The following is a 23,288-nucleotide window of genomic DNA, read 5'->3' as shown; positions in this document are numbered from 1 at the left end:
CAGTGGATGAAACTCGATTTGAGTTCAAACCAATGGAGCCTCGGGTTCATATATGCCTTGCTATAAAATATTCTTCTTCAGTTATAAGTGAAGCTCCAGGGGTAGGGGCGGCAACAGCATGATGCATCAGTGTAATTATTTCTAGATAATTTCTTTGTAAAAAAACATTTTTTCCCCCAGATATCGGCAGCCACTTTAAATAAAACTCAAATTGGGACCGGCTGATATTCAAAGCTATGTGGAAATTATATAATATTCTATGTCAAATATATTTCAATTATTTAAAAAAAGGTATGTGGGGAATTCCCTGGCAGTCCAGTGGTTAGGACTCTGTGCTTCCACTGCTGGAGGCCTGGGTTTGATCCCTGGTCAGGGAACTAAGATCCTGCAAGGTGCGTGGTACGGCCAAAAAAAAAAAAAAAGGTATGTGGGAATAATTCAGCCTCGTACATGTACCTGAAAAAGACATGTCATTTTCTCAGGAAAGCTCTGAAATGGGAGAATAACTGAAAGGAATATTTCAGCAAAATTGGGTTCAGTTCAAGAAAAAGATGCTCATTAATGTGTCAGCTACATGTCAAGGTAGCTGTTTGCACTAATAATTCCTACAGGACCTGTTACTTTCATTGTTTTTTCAAAACCAGGTTTGAAGGAGAGTCATTAGTTCATTTAAATATTAGAGCATGTATTTGTTGACTTGTTTATTCTGTCTCCCTCACTAGAGCATAACAGGGGGAAGGATCATGTCTGTCTTGTTCTCTGCTGAATTCTCAGAGCCTGGAAGAGGGCATGGCACAGGATAGGCCCCCCAAAATATTTCTTTGGATTAATGGACGGATGGATGGATGGATGAATAAAGAACAAACAAACAGCCACAGTCCTAACAGAGTTCTAGAAGGTTACTGGGCCCAACCTTTGCCTTCATGGAGCTTACAGTTTCCTGCTAGAATCTCCTAGGTTCAGCATACACAATCTGTGTCCTTTCTAGAGCACCATTTCTAGGACTGAAACTGTGTACCTAGAATCGGTTACAGAAGGGAAAGACAGTAAACAGAGCACAAGAGAACAAAGGCCCCCAAGCACTGACTACGGTTTTTTTTTTTCTCTCTCTCTTTTTTTAAAATGTTTATTTATTTATTTATACTTTTCTTATTAGTCACCCATTTTATTTTATTTTATTTTATTTATTATTTTTTTTTTTTCTTTTTTTCTTTTTGCGGTATGCGGGCCTCTCACTGTTGTGGCCTCTCCCGTTGCGGAGCACAGGCTCCGGATGCGCAGGCCCAGCGGCCGTGGCTCACGGGCCCAGCTGCTCTGCGGCATATGGGATCCTCCCAGACCGGGGCACGAACCCGTATCCCCTGCATCGGCAGGCGGACTCTCAACCACTGCGCCACCAGGGAGGCCCTAGTCACCCATTTTATACACATCAGTGTATACATGTAAATCCCAATCTCTCAATTCATCATACCACCATCCCCACCCCCTGCCGTTTTCCCCCCTTGGTGTCCATACGTTTGTTCTCTACATGTGTGTCTCCATTTCTGCTCTGCAAACTGGTTCATCTTTACCATTTTTCTAGGTTCCAAATATATGTGTTAATATATGATATTTGTTCTTCTCTTTCTGACTTACTTCACTCTGTATGGCAGTCTCTAGATGCATCCACGTCTCTACAAATAACCCAATTTTGTTCCTTTTTATGGCTGAGTAATATTCCATTGTACATATGTACCATTTCCTCTTTAACCATTCGTCTGTTGATGGGCATTTAGGTTGCTTCCATGATCTGGCTATTGTAAATAGTACTGCAATGAACATTGGGGTGCATGTGGCTTTTTGAATTATGGTTTTCACTGGGTATATGCCCAGTAGTGGGATTGCTGGGTCCTATGGTAATTCTATTTTTAGTTTTTTAAGGAACCTCCATACTGTTCTCCATCGTGGCTGTATCAATTTACATTCCCACCAACAGTGCAAGACGGTCCCCTTTTCTCCACACCGTCTCCAGCATTTGTTGTTTGTAGATTTTCTGATGATGCCCATTCTAACTGGTGTGAGGTGATACCTCATTGTAGTTTTGATTTGCATTTCTCTAATAATTAATGATGTTGAGCAGCTTTTCATGTGCTTCTTGGCCAGCGGTATATCTTCTTTGGAGAAATGTCTATTTAGGTTTTCTGCCCATTTTTGGATTGGGTTGTTTGTTTTTTTAATATTGAGCTGCATGAGCTGTTTATATATTTTGGAAATTAATCATTTGTCAGTTGCTTCCTTTGCAAATATTTTCTCCCATTCTGAGGGTTGTCTTTTCATCTTGTTTATGGTTTCCTTTGCTGTGCAAAAGCTTTGAAGTTTCATTAGGTCCCATTTGTTTATTTTGGTATTTATTTCCATTACTCTAGGAAGTGGATCAAAAAATATCTTGCTGTGATTTATGTCGAAGAGTGTTCTTCCTATGTTTTCCTCTAAGAATTTTATAGTGTCTGGTCTTACATTTAGGTCTCTAATCCATTTTGAGTTTATTTTTGTGTATGGCATTAGGGAGTGTTCTAATTTCATTCTTTTACATGTAGCTGTCCAGTTTTCCCATCACCACTTATTGAAGAGACTGTCTTTTCTCCACTGTATATCCTTGCCTTCTTTGTCATAGATTAGTTGACCATAGGTGCGTGGGTTTATCTCTGGGCTTTCTATCCAGTTCCATTGACCTATATTTCTGTTTTTGTGCCAGTACCATATTGTCTTGATTACTGTGGCTTTGTAGTATAGGCTGAATTTAGGGAGTCTGATTCCTCCATCTCCGTTTTTTCCCCTCAAGACTGATTTGGCTATTCAGGGTCTTTTGTGTCTCCACACAAATTTTAAGCTTTTTTGTTCCAGTTCTCTAAAAAATGCCATTGGTAATTTGATAGGGATTGCATTGAATCTGTAGATTGCTTTGGGTAGTATAGCCATTTTCACAATATTGATTCTTCCAATCCAAGAACGTGGTATATCTCTCCATCTGTTGCTATCATCTTTAATTTCTTTCATCAGTGTCTTACAGTTTTCTGCATACAGGTCTTTGTCTCCCTAGGTAGGTTTATTCCTAGGTATTTTATTTTTTGGTTGCAGTGGTACATGGGAGTGTTTCCTTAATTTCTCTTTCAGATTTTTCATCATTAGTGTATAGGAATGCAAGAGATTTCTGTGCATTCATTTTGTGTCCTGCAACTTGACCAAGTTCACTGATTAGCTCTAGTAGTTTTCTGGTGCCATCTATAGGATTCTCTCTGTAGAGTATCCTGTCATCTGCAAACAGTGACAGTTTTACTTCTTCTTTTTCAATTTGGATTCCTTTTATTGCTTTTTCTTCACTGATTGCTCTGGCTAGGACTTCCAAAACTATGTTGAAGAATAGTAGTGAGAGTGGACATCCTTGTCTTGTTCCTGATCTTAGAGGAAATGCTTTCAGTTTTTCACCATTGAGAATGATGTTTGCTGTGGCTTTGTCATATATGGCCTTTAGAATGTTGAAGTAGGCCCTCTATGCCCACTTTCTGGAGAGTTTTTATCATAAATCAGTGTTGAATTTTGTCAAAAGTGTTTTCTGCATCCATTGAGATGATCATATGGTTTTTCTTTTTCAATTTGTTAATATGGTGTATCACATTGATTGATTTGCATATATTGAAGAATCCTTGCCTCTCTGGGGTAAATCCCACTTGATCATGGTGTATGATCCTTTTCATGTGTTGTTGGATTCTGTTTGCTAGTATTTTGTTGAAGATTTTTGCATCTATATTCATCAGTGATATTGGTCTGTAATTTTCTTTTTTTGTAGTATCTTTGTCTGGTTTTGGTATCAGGGTGATGGTGGCCTCAGAGAATGAGTTTGGGAGTGTTCCTTCCTCTGCAATTTTTTGGAAGAGTTTGAGAAGGATGGGTGTTAGCTCGTCTCTAAATGTTTGATAGGATTCACCTGTGAAGCCTTCTGGTCCTGGACTTCTGTTTGTTGGAAGATTTTTAATCACAGTTTCAATTCCATTACTTGTGATTGGTCTGTTCATATTTTCTATTTCTTCCTGGTTCAGACTTGAAAGGTTATAACTTTCTAAGAATTTGTTCATGTCTTCCAGGTTGTCCATTTTATTGGCATAGAGTTGCTTGTAGTTGTCTCTTAGGATGCTTTGTATTTCTGCGGTGTCTGTTGTAACTTCTTTTTCCTTTCTAATTTTATTGATTTGAGTCCTCTCCCTCTTTTTCTTGATGAGTCTGGCTAATGGTTTATCAATTTTGTTTAACTTCTCAAAGAACCACCTTTTAGTTTTATTGATCTTTGCTATTGTTTTCTTTGTTTCTATTTCATTTATTTCTGCTCTGATCTTTATGATTTCTTTCCTTCTGCTCACTTTGGGTTTTGTTTGTTCTTCTTTCTCTAGTTCCTTTAGGTGTAACGTTAGATTGTTTATTCGAGATTTTTCTTGTTTCTTGAGGTGGGCTTGTATAGCTATAAACTTCCCTCTAAAACTATGGGATGCTTTTGCTGCATCCCATAGGTTTTGGATCGTCGTGTTTTCATTGTCATTTGTCTCAAGGTATTTTTTGATTTCCTCTTTGATTTCTTCAGTGATCTCTTGGTTATTTAGTAACGTACTGTTTAGCCTCCGTGTGTTTGTGTTTTTTACAGGTTTTTCCCTGTAATTCATTTCTAATCTCATAGCGTTGTGGTCAGAAAAGATGCTTGATATGATTTTAATTTTCTTAAATTTCCTGAGGCTTGATTTTTGACCCAAGACGTGATCTATCCTGGAAAATGTTCCATGCGCACTTGAGAAGAAAGTGCAATCCGCTGTTTTTGGACGGAATGTCCTACAAATATCAATTAAATCTATCTGGTCTATTGTGTCATTTAAAGCTTGTGTTTCCTTATTAATTTTCTCTTTGGATGATCTGTCCATTGGTGTAAGTGAGGTGTTCAAGTCCCCCACTATTATTGTGTTACTGTTGATTTCCTCTTTTAGAGCTGTTAGCAGTTGCCTTATGTATTGAGGTGCTCCTATGCTGGGTGCATATATATTTATAATTGTTATATCTTCTTCTTGGATTGATCCCTTGATCATTACGTAGTGTCCTTCCTTGTCTCTTGTAACATTCTTTATTTTAAAGTCTAATTTATCTGATATGAGTATTGCTACTCCAGCTTTCCTTTGATTTCCATTTGCATGGAATATCTTTTTCCATCCCCTCACTTTCAGTCTGTATGTGTCCCTAGGTCTGAAGTGGGTCTCCTGTAGACAGCATATAGATGGTTCTTGTTTTTGTATCCTTTCAGCAACCCTGTCTCTTTTGGTTGGAGCATTTAATCCATTCGCGTTTAAGGTAATTATCGATATGTATGTTCCTATGACCATTTTCTTAATTGTTTTGGGTTTGTTTTTGTAGGTCCTTTTCTTCTCTTGTGTTTCCCACTTACAGAAGTTCCTTTAACATTTGTTGTAGAGCTGGTTTGGTGGTGCTGAATTCTCTTAGGTTTTGCTTGTCTGTAAAGCTTTTGATTTCTACATCGAATCTCAATGAGATCCTTGCTGGGTAGAGTAATCTTGGTTGTAGGTTCTTCCCTTTCATCACTTTAAGTATATCATGCCACTCCCTTCTGGCTTGTAGACTTTCTGCTGAGAAATCAGCTGGTAACCTTCTGGGAGTTCCCTTGTATGTTATTTGTCATTTTTCCCTTGCTGCTGTCAATAATTTTTCTTTAATTTTTGCCAAGTTGATTACTATGTGTCTCGGTGTGTTTCTCCTTGGGTTTCTCCTGTATGGGACTCTCTGTGCTTCCTGGACTTGGGTGGCTATTTCCTTTCCGATGTTAGGGAAGTTTTTGACTATAATCTCTTCAATATCTTCTCGGGTCCTGTCTCTCTCTCTTCTCCTTCTGGGACCCGTATAATGTGAACGTTGTTGTGTTTAATGTTGTCCCCGAGGTCTCTTAAGCTGTCTTCATTTCTTTTCATTCTTTTATCTTTATTCTGTTCCGCAGCAGTGAATTCCACCATTCTGTATTCCAGGTCACTTATCCGTTCTTTTGCCCCAGTTATTCTATTGATTCCTTCTAGTGTATTTTTTTTCAGTTATTGTATTCTTCATCTCTGTTTGTTTGTTCTTGAATTCTTCTAGATCTTTGTTAAACGTTTCTTGCATCTTCTGGATCTTTGCCTCCATTCTTTTTCTGAGGTCCAGGATCATCTTCACTATCATTATTCTGAATTCTTTTTCTGGAAGATTGCCTCTCTCCATTTCATTTAGTTGTTTTTCTGGGGTTTTATCTTGTTCCTTCATCTGTTACATAGCCCTCTGCCTTTTCATCTTCGCTGTCTTTCTGTGGATATGGTTTTTGTTCCACAGGCTGCAGGATTGTAGTTCTTCTTGCTGCTGCTGTCTGCCCTCTGGTGGATGAGGCTATCTAAGAGGCTTGTGGAAGTTTCCTGATAGGAGGGACTGGTGGTGGGTAGAGCTGGCTCTTGCAATGGTGGGCAGAGCTCAGTAAAACTTTAATCTGCTTGTCTGCTGATGGGTGGGTTGGTTTCCCTCCCTGTTAGTTGTTTGGCCTGAGGTGACCCAACACTGGAGCCTACCCGGGCTCTTTGGTGGGGTTAATGGCATACTCTGGGAGGGCTCATGCCAAGGAATACTTCCCAGAACTTCTGCTGCCAGTGTCCTTGTCCCTTGGTGAGCCACAGCTGCCCCCCGCCTCTGCAGGAGACCCACCAACACTAGCAGGTAGGTCTGGTTCAGTCTCCTATGGGGGTCACTGCTCCTTCCCCTGCGTCCCAATGCACACACTACTTTGTGTGTGCCCTCCAAGAGTGGAATCTCTCTTTCCCCCAGTCCTGCCAAAGTCCTGCAATCAAATCCCACTAGCCTTCAAAGTCTGATTCTCTAGGAATTCCTCCTCCCATTGCCAGACCCCCAGGTTGGGAAGCCCGATGTTGAGCTCAGAACCTTCACTCCAGTGGGTGGACTTCTGTGGTATAAGTGTTCTCCAGTTTGTGAGTCACCCACCCAGCAGTTATGGGATTTGATTTTATGGGGATTGCGCCCCTCCTACTGTCTCTTTGCGCCTTCTCCTTTGTCTTTGCATGTGGGGTATCTTTTTGGTGAGCTCCAGTGTCTTCCTGTCGATGATTGTTCAGCAGTTAGTTGTGATTCCAGTGTTCTCGAAAGAGGGAGTGAGAACATGTCCTTCTACTCCACCATGTTGAACCAAATCTGACTACGGTTTTAAGCAGAATTATGCACTGAGGCCAAAATTCATCAATGACCAATTGCTTTTTTATCAACTTTGTTGAGATATAATTTATGAACAAGATCAGTGGCCAATTTTAAAGTAGTTCTTTAAAACTTAAATTTTTTTTTTTTTTTGGATTTAGTTTCAGGAGGAAGGAAGTTGACTGGTAAATCCAAACATTCTGGGTGGAGAATTTTTGGTGAAATTCCCTATAAATGAACCAGCAGCTGCCTTCAGGGTTTGATAAAGGCCTCAGTGTTTGGAACACTGTGGGGTTCCTTCTCCCCATCTCCAGCTCTTTCTGGCTGGGTCCGGGTGGGTGTGAGAAGTGGTCACTGAAGCGACAGGAGTTGGGTGGAAATGCAAAGTGGGTGTGAAAGCATGAGGTGTACAAGGTGGCAGAGCTGAGCCCAAATCACATCACTGCCTCTCACTTGCTGTGCAAGCTGTAACAAGCTCCTGGGCATCTCTGAGCGTGCCTCAGTCTCCTCATCTGTAGAATGGCATCTGCCAGAAGACTGAGGTTTAAATAGCTAATGAGGGGACTTCCCTCATGGTGCAGTGGTTAAGAATCTGCCTGCCAATGCAGGGGACACGAGTTCGAGCCCTGGTCCAGGAAGATCCCACATGCTGTGGAGAAACTATGCCCGTGGGCCACAACTACTGAGCCTGCACTCTAGAGTCCGTGAGCCACAGCTACTGAAGCCCTCATGCTGCAACTACTGAAGCCCACGTGCCTAGAGCCCATGCTCTGCAGCAAGAGAAGCCACTGAAATGAGAAGCCCACGCACCGCAGTGAAGAGTAGCCCCTACTCACTGCAACTAGAGAAAGCCCGTGCACAGCAACGAAGACCCAATGCAGCCATAGATAAATACATTAAATAAGTAAATAAATAAATAAATAAGCTAATGCACCCAAAGCACCTGCACCGGGGCCTGAACATGGTAGGCACTTAATCAAATCTAATATTGTTCTTACAAGGCTAGAAACTTGCCAACCCTCCACTCCCTGGATCTGCACTCTTCACCATGCTGTGCTGACTGCCCATTTCTAACTACCCGGGTGGCTCCCCCCAGGCTCTACCTGAGAGCTGTCACCCTGTGTTGTGACCCCAAGGCCCCGACCCACTTGTCTCTGAGCCCTACCTGGTTTTTCAAGCTCTGGATCTCTCTCTGTTGGGCATCATCCTCTTCATGCAGAACCTGAAACTTGGGCGGGATCACCCTCTCCTTCTGCCTGGAGGTGGCTGTTTCCAACAGCTTCTGCCTCAGGTTGGCCACTTGGTTCTGCAGGCTTGCTATCACGGTGTCTTTGTATTTAGATTCAAGTTCAAAATCGGAGAGACGGCTGACTTCTTTTCCCAGCAGCAGAATTATTTCATCCTGGGTGGAGGCCAGATGGGAAATTTACTAGGTGTGGGTCTGGATGTAAGGCTGAGCCCATTTAAAGAAAGGCAGGAAAAATATGGTATCATTCTTTGGGAAGGTGAGGGCAGGCAGGGAGGGAAAAAGCAGACTTTCAAGGCGATCTCTGTCACTTGGAAAATCTCATAGAGACAAGAATTGGGTTAAAATGATGTACTTGTATATAGACTCCTGTAATGGATGTCTGTACCTCACAGGTACGGAAACTTTCCTTTCCCCGAGAATTAGACTTTCATATTAAGAACAACCATCCCACTTGGGAACATTTGTTGCTAGGAAGTTTACTTAGAATGATTTCATTTATAATATACAGCCTAGCACACTGGGGACCTAGGAAAGGTACTTAGGAAAACAACATTCTGTTTGACCACTTTCTGCCTATAATGAGGGTTATTTGTTTTAGCTTAAAACATTGTGAACTATTTGTTTTCCCTTTCCTCTCTTCTAATATTTCCTGCCTCTTTTGGCTATTCATGTATGAATTTTTTCCAGGTAACTCAATCTGGAAAGTAAATGAGACAGGAATACTGATTTATTTGCATGGGCTCATGTAAACTTTCGGCTGGAAAAACAAAATTGCTGGTAGACTTTACCCACAGGTATAATTCACCCTGTCCTCCATCTCTCCAGTGAAAAAGCTCTGCAGCCAAAGAATTGGTTAGGTTTTCCAAAAAAGGAAAAAAAAATTCCCCCAAACTTCTCACCAGACGTTATCAATAAAATGTCAGAAAAACTGAAGAAGAAGAAGAAGAAGAAAAAATTCCCCAGAGGCCTTTTCCAAAGCAGTCACAGGAGGAGGTAAACGGGCAATTTCTGGGCCAGCTCATTCCCAGGAGAGCCGTCCAGTCAGCCTCACGACCTGCTAGCTCCGTGACCTGGGGAAGGACAGGGTCTCGCTCATGAGAAAGCCTGTCTGACATTGCCAGCTGCTGCCAGGGGCCTTCCTTTGGGTCCTTGTGAAAGTTGGTGGCAAAACTTCAAGAGAGAGCATCAGACATATTCCCTACTCCTGGGCAGTTTCCCCTGTTTCACCCTGTTATGATCAGCCAGGTGCTTATTCATTTTTCATGCAACAAACATTCATAGGGCAGCAACTAAGTGCCAGGCCCCGTGACAGTGCTGGAATATAAGAAGTTTGCAGAGGGCAGTGGACAGCTGTGGGTTCTGCTTTCCTGCTGAGGGTCCCTTTTCCCTTCTGGAGGGAGCGTTCCTCCTTCCATGGGGTCTGGGTAGGATTGTCAGTCATGTGCCCTGCTCCTTCCTGTCCCACCTCCCCATGTGCATGTGGCCCAAGCTGGTCAATCAGAGATTTCACACATCGATTACAGAGGGAGAGGATCTTGCCTTCTTTTGGATCATAAACTTTAAATATGTAGGCTTGTTTGCCTGAGTTTGTCTTTTCTGACGCACAAAGCCAGCCTTATGTAGAAAGCCAGACTCTGAGGGAAACAGAGGGGAGAGGTTGGTAGTGGGGAGGTGTTCTGATGACATTATTCAAGCTCCTGGATCTAGCCATACCTGAAGCTAGTGGCCCTTTAAATTTTCCAATAAGTTGAGCTAATCAATGCTCCCCCTCAAGCTAATTTGTTTATTGTCACTTGAAGGAGTCCTGGCAAGTCAGGGTATAAACGACTTATAAAGAGAAAGAATTCTTTCTATTATAAATAGAAAAAATGATAAATGGCTTATAAACATTTTCTATAAATAGAAAAAATTATAGTGGTTGCACTATATTTCCGAGTTAAAATTGAGGCAGGTTGAAAAATGGCAACAAATACTTTGCAGTTTTGCCATCCAGTCTATTTCCCCACCCTCTAGTCTGGGCTGGCCCCGTGACTTGCTTTAACCAATGGAATGGAGTGGAAGTGATGCTGCATGATCTCCAGGCAAGTTCTTACAGGCTGTGCAGCTTCTGCTCTGGCCCCCTGGGAACCCCGAGACCACCGTGCTGTGATGAAAAACCACATGCACAAAGGGGCGCACCCGTCCAGGCATCCTGGCTGAGGCCCTAGATGTGGGAAGGAGGCCAATGGAGACTGACCACCAAACTGGCCAAGCCAGCGGCTGACTGAGGCCGCATGAGTGAGGCCAGGGGACGCGAGCAAAGGAACCTTCCAGGTCAACCCATAGATTCTGGGGAATAATGAATTGCTGTTGGAAGCCGCTAAGTTTTGGGATGGCTTGTTACACAGTGATAAATACAGAATCTGAGTGTGGCTTCTCGCCTTTCTGCAACATTTTTCAGAGTCTGGTCCCAGGATGCCTGGTTGGAACCCCCTGCCTCCTGAAGGTTTGGATTTCCATGTCTGACAAGAACCCCAGGTAGGTCTGCTCCTCACAGACTCTGAGAATTGATGCAGGAGCAGGCCCTGGCCCTGAAGGAAAGCGAGATATTATAGACTGCTTCTTTTAGAGTAACTTTCGAGTCGTGTCTAAGTGGGGAGAAATTGACCTGGGCCCTTCCCAGGATGGCTTGAATCCACCTGTTCTGCTCGCATCCCTGCTTTAAACCTCTCTGGTTCTTTAACGAGTCTCTTGGCCCAGGCCTCCCTGACTTCAGGGCTCAATTCCTCCTGCTAGGAACGTGTTTTTGCGTCACTGTTCCATCACTGAAGGTTGACCAAGTGATTACTGTGTGGGAGTTAGAAGTACCCGCTGAGAAGCTAACCAGACCTCGCTTTGAATCCTAACACTGCTCCTTGCATTGGGCAGCCGTGAACACATCACTGAACCTCTCTGAGCTTCAGTTTCCTCATCTGCAAAGTGAGGCTGATAAAATCTAGTTTGAAGATGGTGAAGATTAACGAGCTAATAAATGTCAAGTGCACAGGACATGGCCCAGCACACAGTAGGTGCTCAGTACCTTGTAGTTGTAGATGTTATTTGGGATAAAATGAGCAGTGGCCAAACCTGGCTGAATGTCTTGGGAGGAAGAGGTGGTTTCTTGGAAGTAGGAAAAAGGGACAGTCCTTGAGACACAGAGAACAAGAGGCAGTGGCAATCTCTCCATGGTCCCTCTTGCTGCTGTAGCTCTGTGCTTCCCCGAGACCCCTCACCTTATCGTACTGGGCCAGGTCCTGGTCCACAAAAATTTCTCTGTAGGGCTCTGCCCCAGGAATTTCCTCGGCCACTGATTGTTCCGACAGTTCCGCCGCGTTGGTCCACACTAACACACAAGATCAACAGAGAATGCAGAGGAGACTGTGAGTTTCCCCAAAGTCTTAAAAAATATTTTCAGATTAACCTTCACATTCATGAGACTTATGCACTGAAAGCATTACAGGAGGACAGGAAAGGGTAAGAGCTGCCTCATTTCTCTTCCCCAGCGTTAACTGCACTGATGCACTGTGGTGTGTCTCTTTCCAGACTTTTTTCTATGCTGCATAAGAGCTGATGACCTTGGGCAAGTCATTTGCTCTTTCTAAGCCTTAGTTTCCACATACATAATTTAGGATCACTGATAGTCTCTGCTATAAAGGGCTATCTGGAGATTAAATAGAATAATGATATAGAGCAGGGGTTGGCAAACTATGGCCCTGCGGCCAAATCTGGCCTTCTGCCTATTTTTGTAAATAAAGTTTTATTGCAACACAGCCACAGTGATTGATTTACATATTATTTATGGCTGCTTCCCAGCTACAAAGGCAGAGCTGACTAGTTGCAGCACAGACCATGTGACCCACAAATCCTAAAGTATTTACTATCTGGCTCTTTACAGGAAAAGTTTGCTGACCCCTCAAGTAGAGCATTTAGCACTAAACATTAGCTATATATTTTTTATTGCAGTCATATCTTTTCAAAAAACAAAAATGCATTTACATGTCAGAGATTCTTATCCAGCTTACTTTTCAGCTAACAATATGAAAAACATCTTCCCATGTCAGTATTTGAGGCTGTACTGGGTTCTTTTCAAGGGTAGCATTGTGGTCCATTGTCCAAGTGTGCCAAACGTGTTTAAGTAGAATCCACTTGATAGACATTTAAGCTTTCCTAATTTTTTTCTTATTTACCCCAATATTACAAGGCCTGTTTATATGACTTTCGGGGAGTATGGCATTGTGTTTGGGGGCCCCACTCTGTATCACATCAGACATCTCGCAATTCACTCACATCAACACTGAATGGTGTAGAAACCATTTTCTTGGTGTAGAAACGTTTGTAAAGATTTCTATAATTCTACTTGTGAAACCACTTGGGCCCAAGCAGCGTATTTTAAATTTCTAAGTGACTATGGTTTCTGGACAGTCACTGCACATTCTTATCTTCCTGTGAAGTGAGAAGCTGAACAAATTGTTTTCAGTGGTGATGAAACTTTAATGAGTATTAACATTAATGATGAATGAAGCATGCACTATCATGTTTGTGGACATTCATCATTTATTCATTTTGCTTCTGCCTTTTTTATTTATGCATTTTAGAATCAAAGATTCCTGCCCCCCAGCCAGGTCTCAAACCTGTTTGTGGACCCCAGAACCTCTAGTGGACATAGCTGATGGCCTGTGGTGCCCGGAGAATGCACAGCCTTGCGTGTTGAATGAGCAGCCCTGGCCACAGTGTTTCCTGGGGCACGAGGAACAGAAGGGCCTGGAACTTCAGCAGCTGCCCATTTTCTCTCCCTCCACCTCCCCAACTAGGTCCATGATTAGAAAACTTTTATTTGAAGCTCACTGCCCCCATCTGACTCTCTTGGATCCTGAGCAGCTAAGTCCTAACTGACTATAGCAGCAGTGCCTGATAGAGAAATAAAGGGAGCTACAGAATGCAATTTTCAATTTTCTAGTAGTCGCATTAAAAAGGTAAAAAGGAGAGATGAATTTTTTAATGATCAATTTGATTTAACCCAATACATTAAAAAAACATCATTTCAACACGTAATCGACAAAAAATATGGAGATATTTTATATTCTTTTTCTTCGAGGCATGAAGCCTTTGAAATCTGGGGTTTATTTTACACTGATTGTGTATCTCAATTTGGAAACTGAATTTTCAGGAGGAAGACTTGATCTGTTTTCAGATTCCTCAAGAAATCGGCTCCCACTGGAGGAAGGTACTGCCTGGCCTGTGTCCCCAGGGAGGGCCACGGGGTCTGACCCTAAATGGGCCCCTGTCCAGTCTCAGCTTAGAGTTCTGGCATCTGATGCCATCTCTAGGGGTGACTCCGGCTGCCTCTGCAGCCCTGTCGTGGCTGTCTTGAGGGACCCTTCCCCGCAAGATGATGGCCGGAGGGGGGACTTCATAAAACTTACAGAACAGGCTGATCGATGGGGTCCCTTTATTAGGGAAGGTGTGTTTACCGAAAGTCTTTGTGGGGCTAGAATTTGCTCTGAGACTCGCTTTCCTTACACCCAGGCAGGGAGGTGCTGGAGCAGTTACCCCTCACCTGCCCCAAACTTCTTTACCGGCTACTGTTATTTATCAGAAAGAACCTAAGGGCCATGTATGACCAAACCGGCTTAACTCTATCTGCCGGATCCTTCGGAGGTCCCAGTGGGGAGAAGCCCCAGGGAGGGTCGGGAGGGCTGGGGCGGTGGGAAGGCGGATATAGGGACGCAGGCACTTTAAGAATTTTCGGGCATGAGCTGTTGGCCAAAGGGCAGGGAAGTTACTTTAATATTTTAACAACCCCCAGCTGTCCTGGTGCGCTCCAATAATCACCAGTCTGCAGCAGGGTCAGTATGTGTGCACCTTAACTGTGTCTTTCAGACATTGTAAGTTGTAAATAAAAGTTAAATAACAATCATGGTTAGGTAATAACTTAATTTTTAAATTTTAATATTTAAAATTTAAATATTAAAATTATTAAAATATTAAAATTTAAATATTAAAATATTAAATATTTTAATATTAACTGAATGTTCGCTATGCACCTGGCGCTGTGCTCAGCACTTACACGCAGGATACGATTTCGTCTTCATAACAACCCAGTGAGATAGGCATTATTATTCCCATCTCCATTTTATACGTGAGAGGTATGAGGCACAGAGACGTCAAGTCATCTGCTCAAGGACACACAGCTGGTAAGTGGTAGAGTCAAGGGATGAACCTAAGTTTGTTGGATTCAGAGCCTATGCTTTTAACCACTATGCAGTCAATGTATTGAAGTGGGAAGATGTTTATGATATATTATTGAATTTTAAAAATCAGGTAGGGAATTCCTTGGCAGTCCAGTGGTTAGGATTCTGTGCTTCCACTGCAGGGGGCACAGGTTCCATCCCTGGCTGGGGGAACAAAGATCCTGCAAGCTGAGCGGCACGGCCAAAAAAAGAAAAAAAAAGGTTACCTATGTTAGGTTCATATGATCCCATTATTGGGGAAAAAAATATATATATATATATGAATCAAGATGCTATTTTAATAAGTCACTCCACATATTTTCTTTTCTCAGTAATTCTTCCCCACCTCCCATGAGCTCTTGCCATTAAGATTTGGCCTTGGAGCTGACGTTTTATTGCCTTGTGGTACAGGAAGGATGAGTATTAACTAGAACAGGGTGAGTTTTCCCCCAGGCAAAATGACGTTTTGACTTTTGACAACGTCTGGAGACATTTTTGAGAACCACAGTTGGGGGGGTGGTGGTGGTGTTGCTACTGGTATCTCTGGTGGGTAGGGGTCAGGGATGCTGCTAAACACTCTACAGTGGACAGGACAGATCCTTCAACAAGGAGTTATGCGACCCACATGTCACTGTGCCAAGATTGAGAAACCCTGACCTGATCTGCAGTAAATAAATCCTTGGCTTTGGGTTTTCAAATAGAATTTTTCAAGTCTAAAGCAAGGTGACAGTCTAACAGTAAACCAATTTAATTGGAAGAGCCCAGCTTTGCTAAGAGAGGAAAGAGCTTTCTCGGAACCCTTAAAAAGAGGTGTTTTCTGTCAAGAGACAGCATGGAGGACTGGAGCACAGAGTTTTCTCTAAAGCGTGGAGTAGAGATGCCCAGACACAAAGGAACTCCCCATGACACGGGAAGATGAAAGTCCTTTTCTGAGGATGGCGAGAGTGTCAGGGGAACGAGGGCAAACGTTTGGAAACATGAGACCTGGCTGAGAGGCTGAGGAGATAGAGCCCAGGTAGATGTGAGGGACTCTAAGCCATACGACTCATCCTTCATTTCTCCAGGGGGAATGCAAGTCCTTTAGAGAAGCCCCAAGTTCAACATGGCACTGGAGAAACCGGTGATTACAGTGGAAAAATTTAAATGGCGGAGTGAAAAAAAGAAAAGAAACAGCCCATGTGCCATGTGTCCAAAGGACGCATTAAAAAAAAAACCCCAAAAACCCTGTATATATGTTCATAAGACAGAACATGATGCATACAACGAAATGAATGAATCTCAGAAATACTATGCTGAGTGAAAAAAGCCTTCCACAAAGGAACATGTACTACATGGTTCTGTGTACTTGAGATTCTAGAACAGGAATATCTAATCCATGGCTGGAAAAGAATTCAGAAGAGTGGGTGCCTCTGGGGCCTGGGGCTGGGAATTGACTGGGGAGGGACATGAGGGAACTTTCTGGGGTGATGGTAATGTTCTATATCTTGATAGGAATTTGGGTTACATAGGTGTGCACGACTGGCAAAACTCAGTGAGCACATTCAAGATCTACACCTTTCAGGGTGTGGTAGGCAGTCTCCAAGATGGCCCCACTGCTTCTTGTCTCTTGGTATTCAGACCCCTGCATCATCCTCTGCAATACTGGATGGACTTTATGTTAGTTAGCTTGGGCTGCCATAACAAAACACCACAGGAGGTCTTAACAAAAGAAATTCATTTTCTCACAGTTCTGGAGGCTGGAAGTCCAAGATCAAGGTGTGGGCAGGGTTAGGCCTCTCTCCTTGGCTTGCAGACGGCCACCTTCCTGCTGTGTCCTCACATGCCCTTTTCTCTGTGCACGTGCATCCCTGGCGTCTCTCTCTCTCTTCTTACAAGGACACCAGCCCTTGGATTAGGGCCCACCCAATCATCTCATTTGAACTTACTCATCTATTTCAATACACTATCTCCAAATATGGTCACATTCTGCGATATTGGGATTGAGGCCTCAGCATATGCATTTTGGGGGAATGCAATTCAGTCCGTAACAAAGCTTCTCTATGTAACCAAGGATATTGCAGAAATGACACAGTTTGATTCCTGAGGTTAGATCATAAAAGGCATTGCAGCTTCTTCCTCACTCTCTAGGACCACTTGTCTGGAGGAGCTGGCAGCTTGAGGATGCTCAAGCAACGTATGGAGAGGTGCACTTAGTGAAGAACTGAGGCCTCTTACCAAAAGCCATGTGAGTGAACCATTCTAGAGGTGGGTCCTCCAGCCCCAGACAACCCTCCAGAGGACCACAGCCCCAGCCAACACCATTACTGCAACTTCATGAAAAATCCTGAGCAAGAATCCCCCAGCTAAGCCATTCCCAACTTCCTGACTCAGAGAAACTAGGAGATAATAAATGTTTACTGTTGTTTTAGGCCATTACATCCTGCAGTAATTTGTTATGCAACAATAAGTAGCAAATACAGGTTTGGGCACCAGGAGTGGTGCAAAATTTAACAAAAACCCTACAATGTGGAGTGGTTTGGGATGGAACAGTGGCCAGAAGCTGGAGGACTTTGGCCAAGAGTCTTTGAGAAAGCCTCAATAGTCTTAGTAGAAGCCCGATGGCCTTTGAGGAGGCAGTGAGGGAAGGTTCCAGGAAATTGAGGAAAATGTTACTGGGGTTAAGGGATCCTTGTCAGGTGGTGGCAGAAGGGTTCCTAACACGTTGCCTGTGGTCATGAGGAAGGTAGAAAATGTTTGTGATGAGGCTGAATGGTCTAGCTAGAGAGAGTCCCAGACAGAGTCTTGGAAGGTGCTCCCTGGTTACTTCTTGCTACTTATAGTGAAATGTGAGGGGGAGAGACAGTTAAAGGAAGGGCTGTTAAACCAGGGCAATGCTCTGGGCTTGAAAATTCCCTGCCTCTCCAGGTGGCAAATGAAATGTAAGAAACAGGTTCTGGGCAAAGATCAAATCAAGGGCACTCTCAAGAAAACACAGTCCAGAGAAGAAGCTGAGGGTGTGGTTGTAAAATCCTTTGTTAAGAATACAGATCCAGGGCAGTGTCCAGAAGAACCCTTCGGTCAAAAAACTGGGCTTCTAAGAAGCTTCTGTCCTTTGTCAGTCTTTGCAGAAGTCCATGGTGGAAGGGCTTGGGTCCAAAAAAGTCTGTGGGCGTGGTTTTTGCCTAATAGGATGAACCCCAATAAGAAGCACTGCCAACTCAGACTGACAGAGACCCACAAAAGTCAAAGAAGCGTCTGGACAACCAAGCTTCTACAGGCAGGAAGCAGGCTATAAAACTATGCAGCCACATCCATGGGACACCTTTCATAGGAAAGGGAGGACGACTCAGAAGGCGGAACTCAGGGACCAGCGGGCAGACCCAAGAGCCCTGGAAAGTCATTTCTGGACAAGAGTTGGACTGAAGCCCAATCAAGGAACTGCCGATATTTTCCCAGCTGGACTTCAGAACTGCTTTGGGCCAGGGACTCCTGTGTGTTTCCTGTTTTTCTTCTTTTGGAACAAGAGGAGTGTATGTAGCAGTGATGCTATGTCTGTCCCACCAATATATGCTGGGTGTGTGAGGGACAGACCCTTTGTTCAGAGGTCTTCAGATTTCTGGAAGTAGTACTTGATGAGCTGAATGTAAGGTACTACACCCATGAGCCCCATCTGTACCTGGACTTGATTTAGACGAGATTCTGGAATTTGAGCCGATGCTGTTACTGGGGTGAGATTTTGGGGGGCCTCGGGAGAGAGGAGGAGGAGTGTGAATCATTGAGGACCCGAGGGCAGGCTGTGGTAGCCGGCCTCCAAGATGACTGCTGATAATCCCCACCTCCTGGTCTTCAGGCCCATGTGTAGTCTTCTCCCACACTGGAGGGTGACGCCCTGTGTAACCAGCAGGATATTGCAGCAATGACAGAGCATGACTTCTGAGGCTTAGTCACAAGAGATGTTGCCACTTCCATCTTGTCCTCCAGGATCACTTGCTCAGGAGGAGCAGCTGCCGTGTCATGGGAATGCTCGAGCCACTCTCTGGGGAGGCCCATGTGGTGAGGAGCCGGGGCCTCCTGCTGACAGCCATGTGAGCACGCCATCTTGGAAGTGGATCCTGCGGCCCAGGTCAAGCCTTCAGATGACTGCAGCCTTACGAGGGACCCTGAGCCACAGCTGTCCTGCTAAGCTGCTGCCAAATTCCTGACCCACAGAAACCGTATAGATGATAACACATGTTTGATTTTTGCTTTAGGCTGCTACGTTTGGGGAGAATTTGTTATGCAATCATGATAACTAATACACATTGTGTGTTCATTTTACATGAAGGAGACAAAAATGTTGAATTCTAGTTAATGGTATATCTGCTAAAGCATTTAGGGGGAGGACTACAGATGTGTGCTATTTATTTTGAAATGCATCCAAAAAATAAGATGGATTAATGCAGGACAAGAAGGATGGGTAGACAGAAATGTAATAAAGAGTACAGCAAAGTGTTAGCGGTAGAATTAGGAGGAGAGCTGTCTCTGTAAAATTCTTTTTGCTTTGCTGTATGTTTGAAAGTTTTCACATTAAAATGCTGGGGGGAAATGGCTGAGTAATTTCTTAACTTGGGTCGTAGGTACATGAGCATTCCTTAGATGATGATGATGATTATGTAAACTGCAGAGATACCTTTCATTTGCCCCTTAGTCTGTATATTTCAGAATAATAACTATTATTTGAATGGCTGAGGGAAGTGACTAGGTGAGTGGTCCTGAGTGAGACCAGGGAAGGGTGTGGAGGCATCGAGAGACCTGGGGACTCAGAGGGGTCTGGGGCTGGGACGCAGAAAACAGAGAATGGGACCTTCACACCAGTGGCCACAGAAGAAACCTGCGAATCATGCCAGGGACTAAGTCGAGCCAGCTACTCTGCCAGTAAGGCTGGCAAGGCCGAGAGGATGGTGACAGACAGGAAGTCTCCTCCCCAAATGCCATGAGGCCTTCTCGGGGGGAGGGGGGAGAAGGAAACCCTGATGGCTGTGTGTTCCCAAAGTGACCAGGCTGTGAGTGACAGTCACTGAGATAACCAGCCTTAAATTTGACTGAAAAGCGTTAGATTAGATTAGATTGAATACATAACCTCCGGAGAAGTAATTTTCTCCATAAGCCTCAGTCTCCTCTTACCTGTAAAATGGTAATAAGATATTTAAAAACCTCTTAAGGCAAGAGGGATTTCAGTTACCAATATGTCTGTACATCTGAGTCGAAGTATATAAATTTAGATTCTGATACACATTCATATATATTCATATATATGTACAAACACACACACACACACACACACACTCACCACAGAGGTACTGACGTGTGCAGATGGGCAGAGCACAGTCTTGGAGGAGTTTGTACCAAAAAGTCAACAGGGAGAATTCTGGTGATAAGGGTGACAGCTTATCTTTTACTGTTTTCTAACTTTCTGCTTATCCCAATTTTTTCACATTTGATTATGTTCTACTTCAGAACCAGAGAACATAAGCAAAAGCCAGAGAAAGACAAATATCATACCATATTGCTTATATGTGGAATCTAAAAAAAGGTACAAATGAACTTATCTACAAAACAGAGATAGAGTTACAGATGTAGAAAATAAACTTACCGTTACCGGGAATAAGAGGGGGGAGGGATAAATTGGAAGAGAGGGATTGACATACACAATACTATACATAAAGGAGATAACTAAGGACGACCTACTGGATAGCACAGGGAACTCTCCTCAATACTCTGTAATGGTCTATATGGGAAAAGAATCTAAAAAAGAGTGGATACATGTATATGTTGAACAGATTCAGTGTGCTGCATATCTGAAACTAACACAACACTGTAAATCAACTGCACCTCAATAAAAATTTTTAAAAAAAGGGGAAAGCAGAAACTGAGACCCATCCTCCTAGCAAAAGCCCCTCCCCTAAGCCACCAAAGAAGCGCCCATGAGTACCTTGCCTGATGATGGGAACGCTGTGGGCGGCTCTGTCCACCTCGAAGGAGAACATCTTCTTGCTGGCACTCATGGGCTGCCTGTGGGAGGCTGGTGGGACCATGGGGGGCTCGGGGGACCCCTGCGACCAGCTCCTCTGCACTGGCGCTGTCCAGATGCCCGGGTAGAAGGGGGTCTGTGTTGGTGAGGGTGACTGGTTCAGTTGCTGGGTGGCCCAAGGTGGCTGTGGCCTTGGCCAAGGTGCTGGGCCCCTCACCCATGGGAAGGAGACCTGCAGGGGCAGACAAGAGGGTCAGGGGAGGTTACGAGCAGCTGGGGTGGTCTTCACCTTTCTGTCCCGGCGACATAATTGCTGCCCTAGATTTCGGCGTATAAGTCACTTCTCCCAGGAAGCCCTCCCAGACTCCCCAAATTTGGGATGTTGGTCCCCACCATAGGTCACCTTGCACACTATCGCACCACCATTTATTGGGTGCAGCCTTCGTGCCAGGCACCCAGTCAAGAGATTCACATGCATTACCTCATTTAATACCCCTGATGCTCTGTGACGAGCCCGAGGCTGAGCAAGACCTAGTGACTTTCCCAGGATCACAGATTTGGCAGTGAGCGTCTGAGCTGGTACAACGCCACCTCTGAGCTCTGAGAGGCTGACAGCTTTTTGTCTACCTTGCTCAGCACCGTATCCTCAGCTCCTAGAATAAACCCTTGGCACATACACAGTAGGTCCTTAAATACTGGTTGAAAGAATGAATGAACACATCTCCGAGATTCAAGCCCAGCTCTCCAGGACACACACGTCCACACTGTGTGTCTCCCTGGCACTCCCATTCCACCTGTTCCCCGAAGCCGAGAGCTCTGGGGTGGCAGGCACCCCAACTGGCTCGCACCCCAACTGGCTCATTAACCTGTGATCCTCAACATCTGCCACATCTGATTCTTGCCAGACGCTCCATAAATATCTATCAAGGGAACCTCTTTTCATCTGATCCAGCGGAAGATGTCTGTAGCTACTTTCATTAGAGAGCACATCAAAATCCATCTATACCGGGAGAAGCAAATGCTGAGAGGTGCTGACACCTGGCTTTGTCTTGGTTAATGCTGTTGTGGCCATCCCTCCCCGAGCCTAGTGGTTAAACCGTGACATCGTGAATGCTACCATTTACTGTAATTACTCACCGATTTCTCGCGATAGCCCTGAAGGGGAGGAGCTCTCCTTATTCCTAGCTTACAAATGAGGCTTGGAGAGGTTAAGGACTTCACCAAGCTCAGGTGGTGGTGGAGAGGGTGGTGGGACTGGAGTTCTGGAAAGCTCTTTCCCTCTCTGTCTCTCTCTCCCTTCTCTGCCCCGCCCCCAGTCTCTTGGCAGAAAAAAACACACTTTTCAAGGAAGAAGCTAAGTTCAAAGGTTTGCCGCCTGTGGCGGTCACGTTTCTCTTTCTGCAGACTGCAGACACGTAATGAGAAACAGGACAGAATGCTTCCGAAATAGGAGCACTGGCAGACAGAACTTCCTATAGCTCCAGCTGGATTGTATTCAAGAGGAAGGTTCTCCACTCACTCAGGTTCCCAAACCAGTCTTTTAGCTACAGTCTTTCCCAGCCAAGTCAAGAATCCGGTGAATTCCCCTGAAGACTTTTTTGGAGTCAGGGAGAACACTGTTCGGGAAAATCAAACTCCAATTGCCTGGTGACACCTGGCCCAGCATTTATGATGACACTGGCCCCGTTGAAACCTGTTTCAGGAACGGACTTGGCAGTGTTCCAGAACTCTGTTACCTTATATGAAGATCCGAATTTCTCTCCACTGTGGGCACCTCGGTCTCCACCTAAGCTTTCTTCCTTTCTCTCCTTTCAGAAGCTGAGGTGTCCTGCTCCTGCCTTGCACTCACTTCTCCATCCATCCGATCCCTTCCCGTCCTCTCCTCTGGGGCTGTCTTGCCTCAATCATTCCTACAACCTTTCCTCATCGATTTAATAAAGATTTATCGAATGAAAGGGCTGAAGGTGGGAAGGGGGAAATTTGAATATGTTTTACCCCCGCCTGATAGAAAACAAATCGAGAGACCACGGGTAGTGTGGAGGAATTCCCTTTTGTGCTGGGATGCTCAGGTAGATGTGCCTCACTGCCCACTAACTGCCAGGGTGCTAAAAGGAGTGGTCATATCTCATGCCTCAAGTGGTTCACTGCCGTAGTGGACAGGCCGCAACCCACCTGGCTCTTCTGGAAATTCCAGGAATCTCCCTCCCAATCTGTCGGCCCATTGCTGTGGGTGTGGCTAAGCAATCAACCAATCACACTCCCTGGACATACTGATTGGTTCAGTGGTGGGGCAAGTGATCCAATCAGAGCCAAGGAGACCCAAGAAGACTTGGCTGGACACCAGGATCTGGAGTGACCTGGTGGGACTTCACAATGCAGCCAGCATGAGGGAGTGGAGCCCAGACATGGAGAGAGGGAAGCTGTTTATTTATTTTTCAGATTGTGGTAAATAACCTGCAACATAAAATTTATCATCTTAGCCATTTTAAAGTAAATAGTTCAGTGGTGTTAAGTATTTTCACATTTCTGTGAGATGGATCTCCAGAACTTT

General features: G+C 44.3%; 1 protein-coding gene and 1 pseudogene across 2 annotated transcripts in view; both read right to left on the bottom strand.

Moving 5' to 3' along the window:
* The window catches only part of LOC309808828 (centrosomal protein of 78 kDa-like), a 1,511,271-nt pseudogene that overhangs the window by 222,677 nt on the left and 1,265,306 nt on the right, over window positions 1-23,288 (bottom strand). The window lies entirely within an intron of this gene.
* Window positions 1-23,288, bottom strand: part of LOC309808000 (forkhead-associated domain-containing protein 1-like) — a gene marked incomplete at both ends in the record, with an annotated part of 98,335 nt that overhangs the window by 44,295 nt on the left and 30,752 nt on the right. Inside the window, 3 exons of the mRNA XM_082628011.1 lie at window positions 8,417-8,653; window positions 11,752-11,861; window positions 20,699-20,969. Coding sequence (XP_082484137.1) covers window positions 8,417-8,653; window positions 11,752-11,861; window positions 20,699-20,969 — 618 coding nt within the window. The remainder of the gene's footprint in view (window positions 1-8,416; window positions 8,654-11,751; window positions 11,862-20,698; window positions 20,970-23,288) is intronic.

Source organism: Mesoplodon mirus (genome assembly GCF_964341445.2).
Source record: "Mesoplodon mirus genome assembly, chromosome: 7".
Classification (NCBI taxonomy): domain Eukaryota; kingdom Metazoa; phylum Chordata; class Mammalia; order Artiodactyla; family Ziphiidae; genus Mesoplodon; species Mesoplodon mirus.
This window is presented reverse-complemented; position numbering and strand designations above follow the sequence as displayed.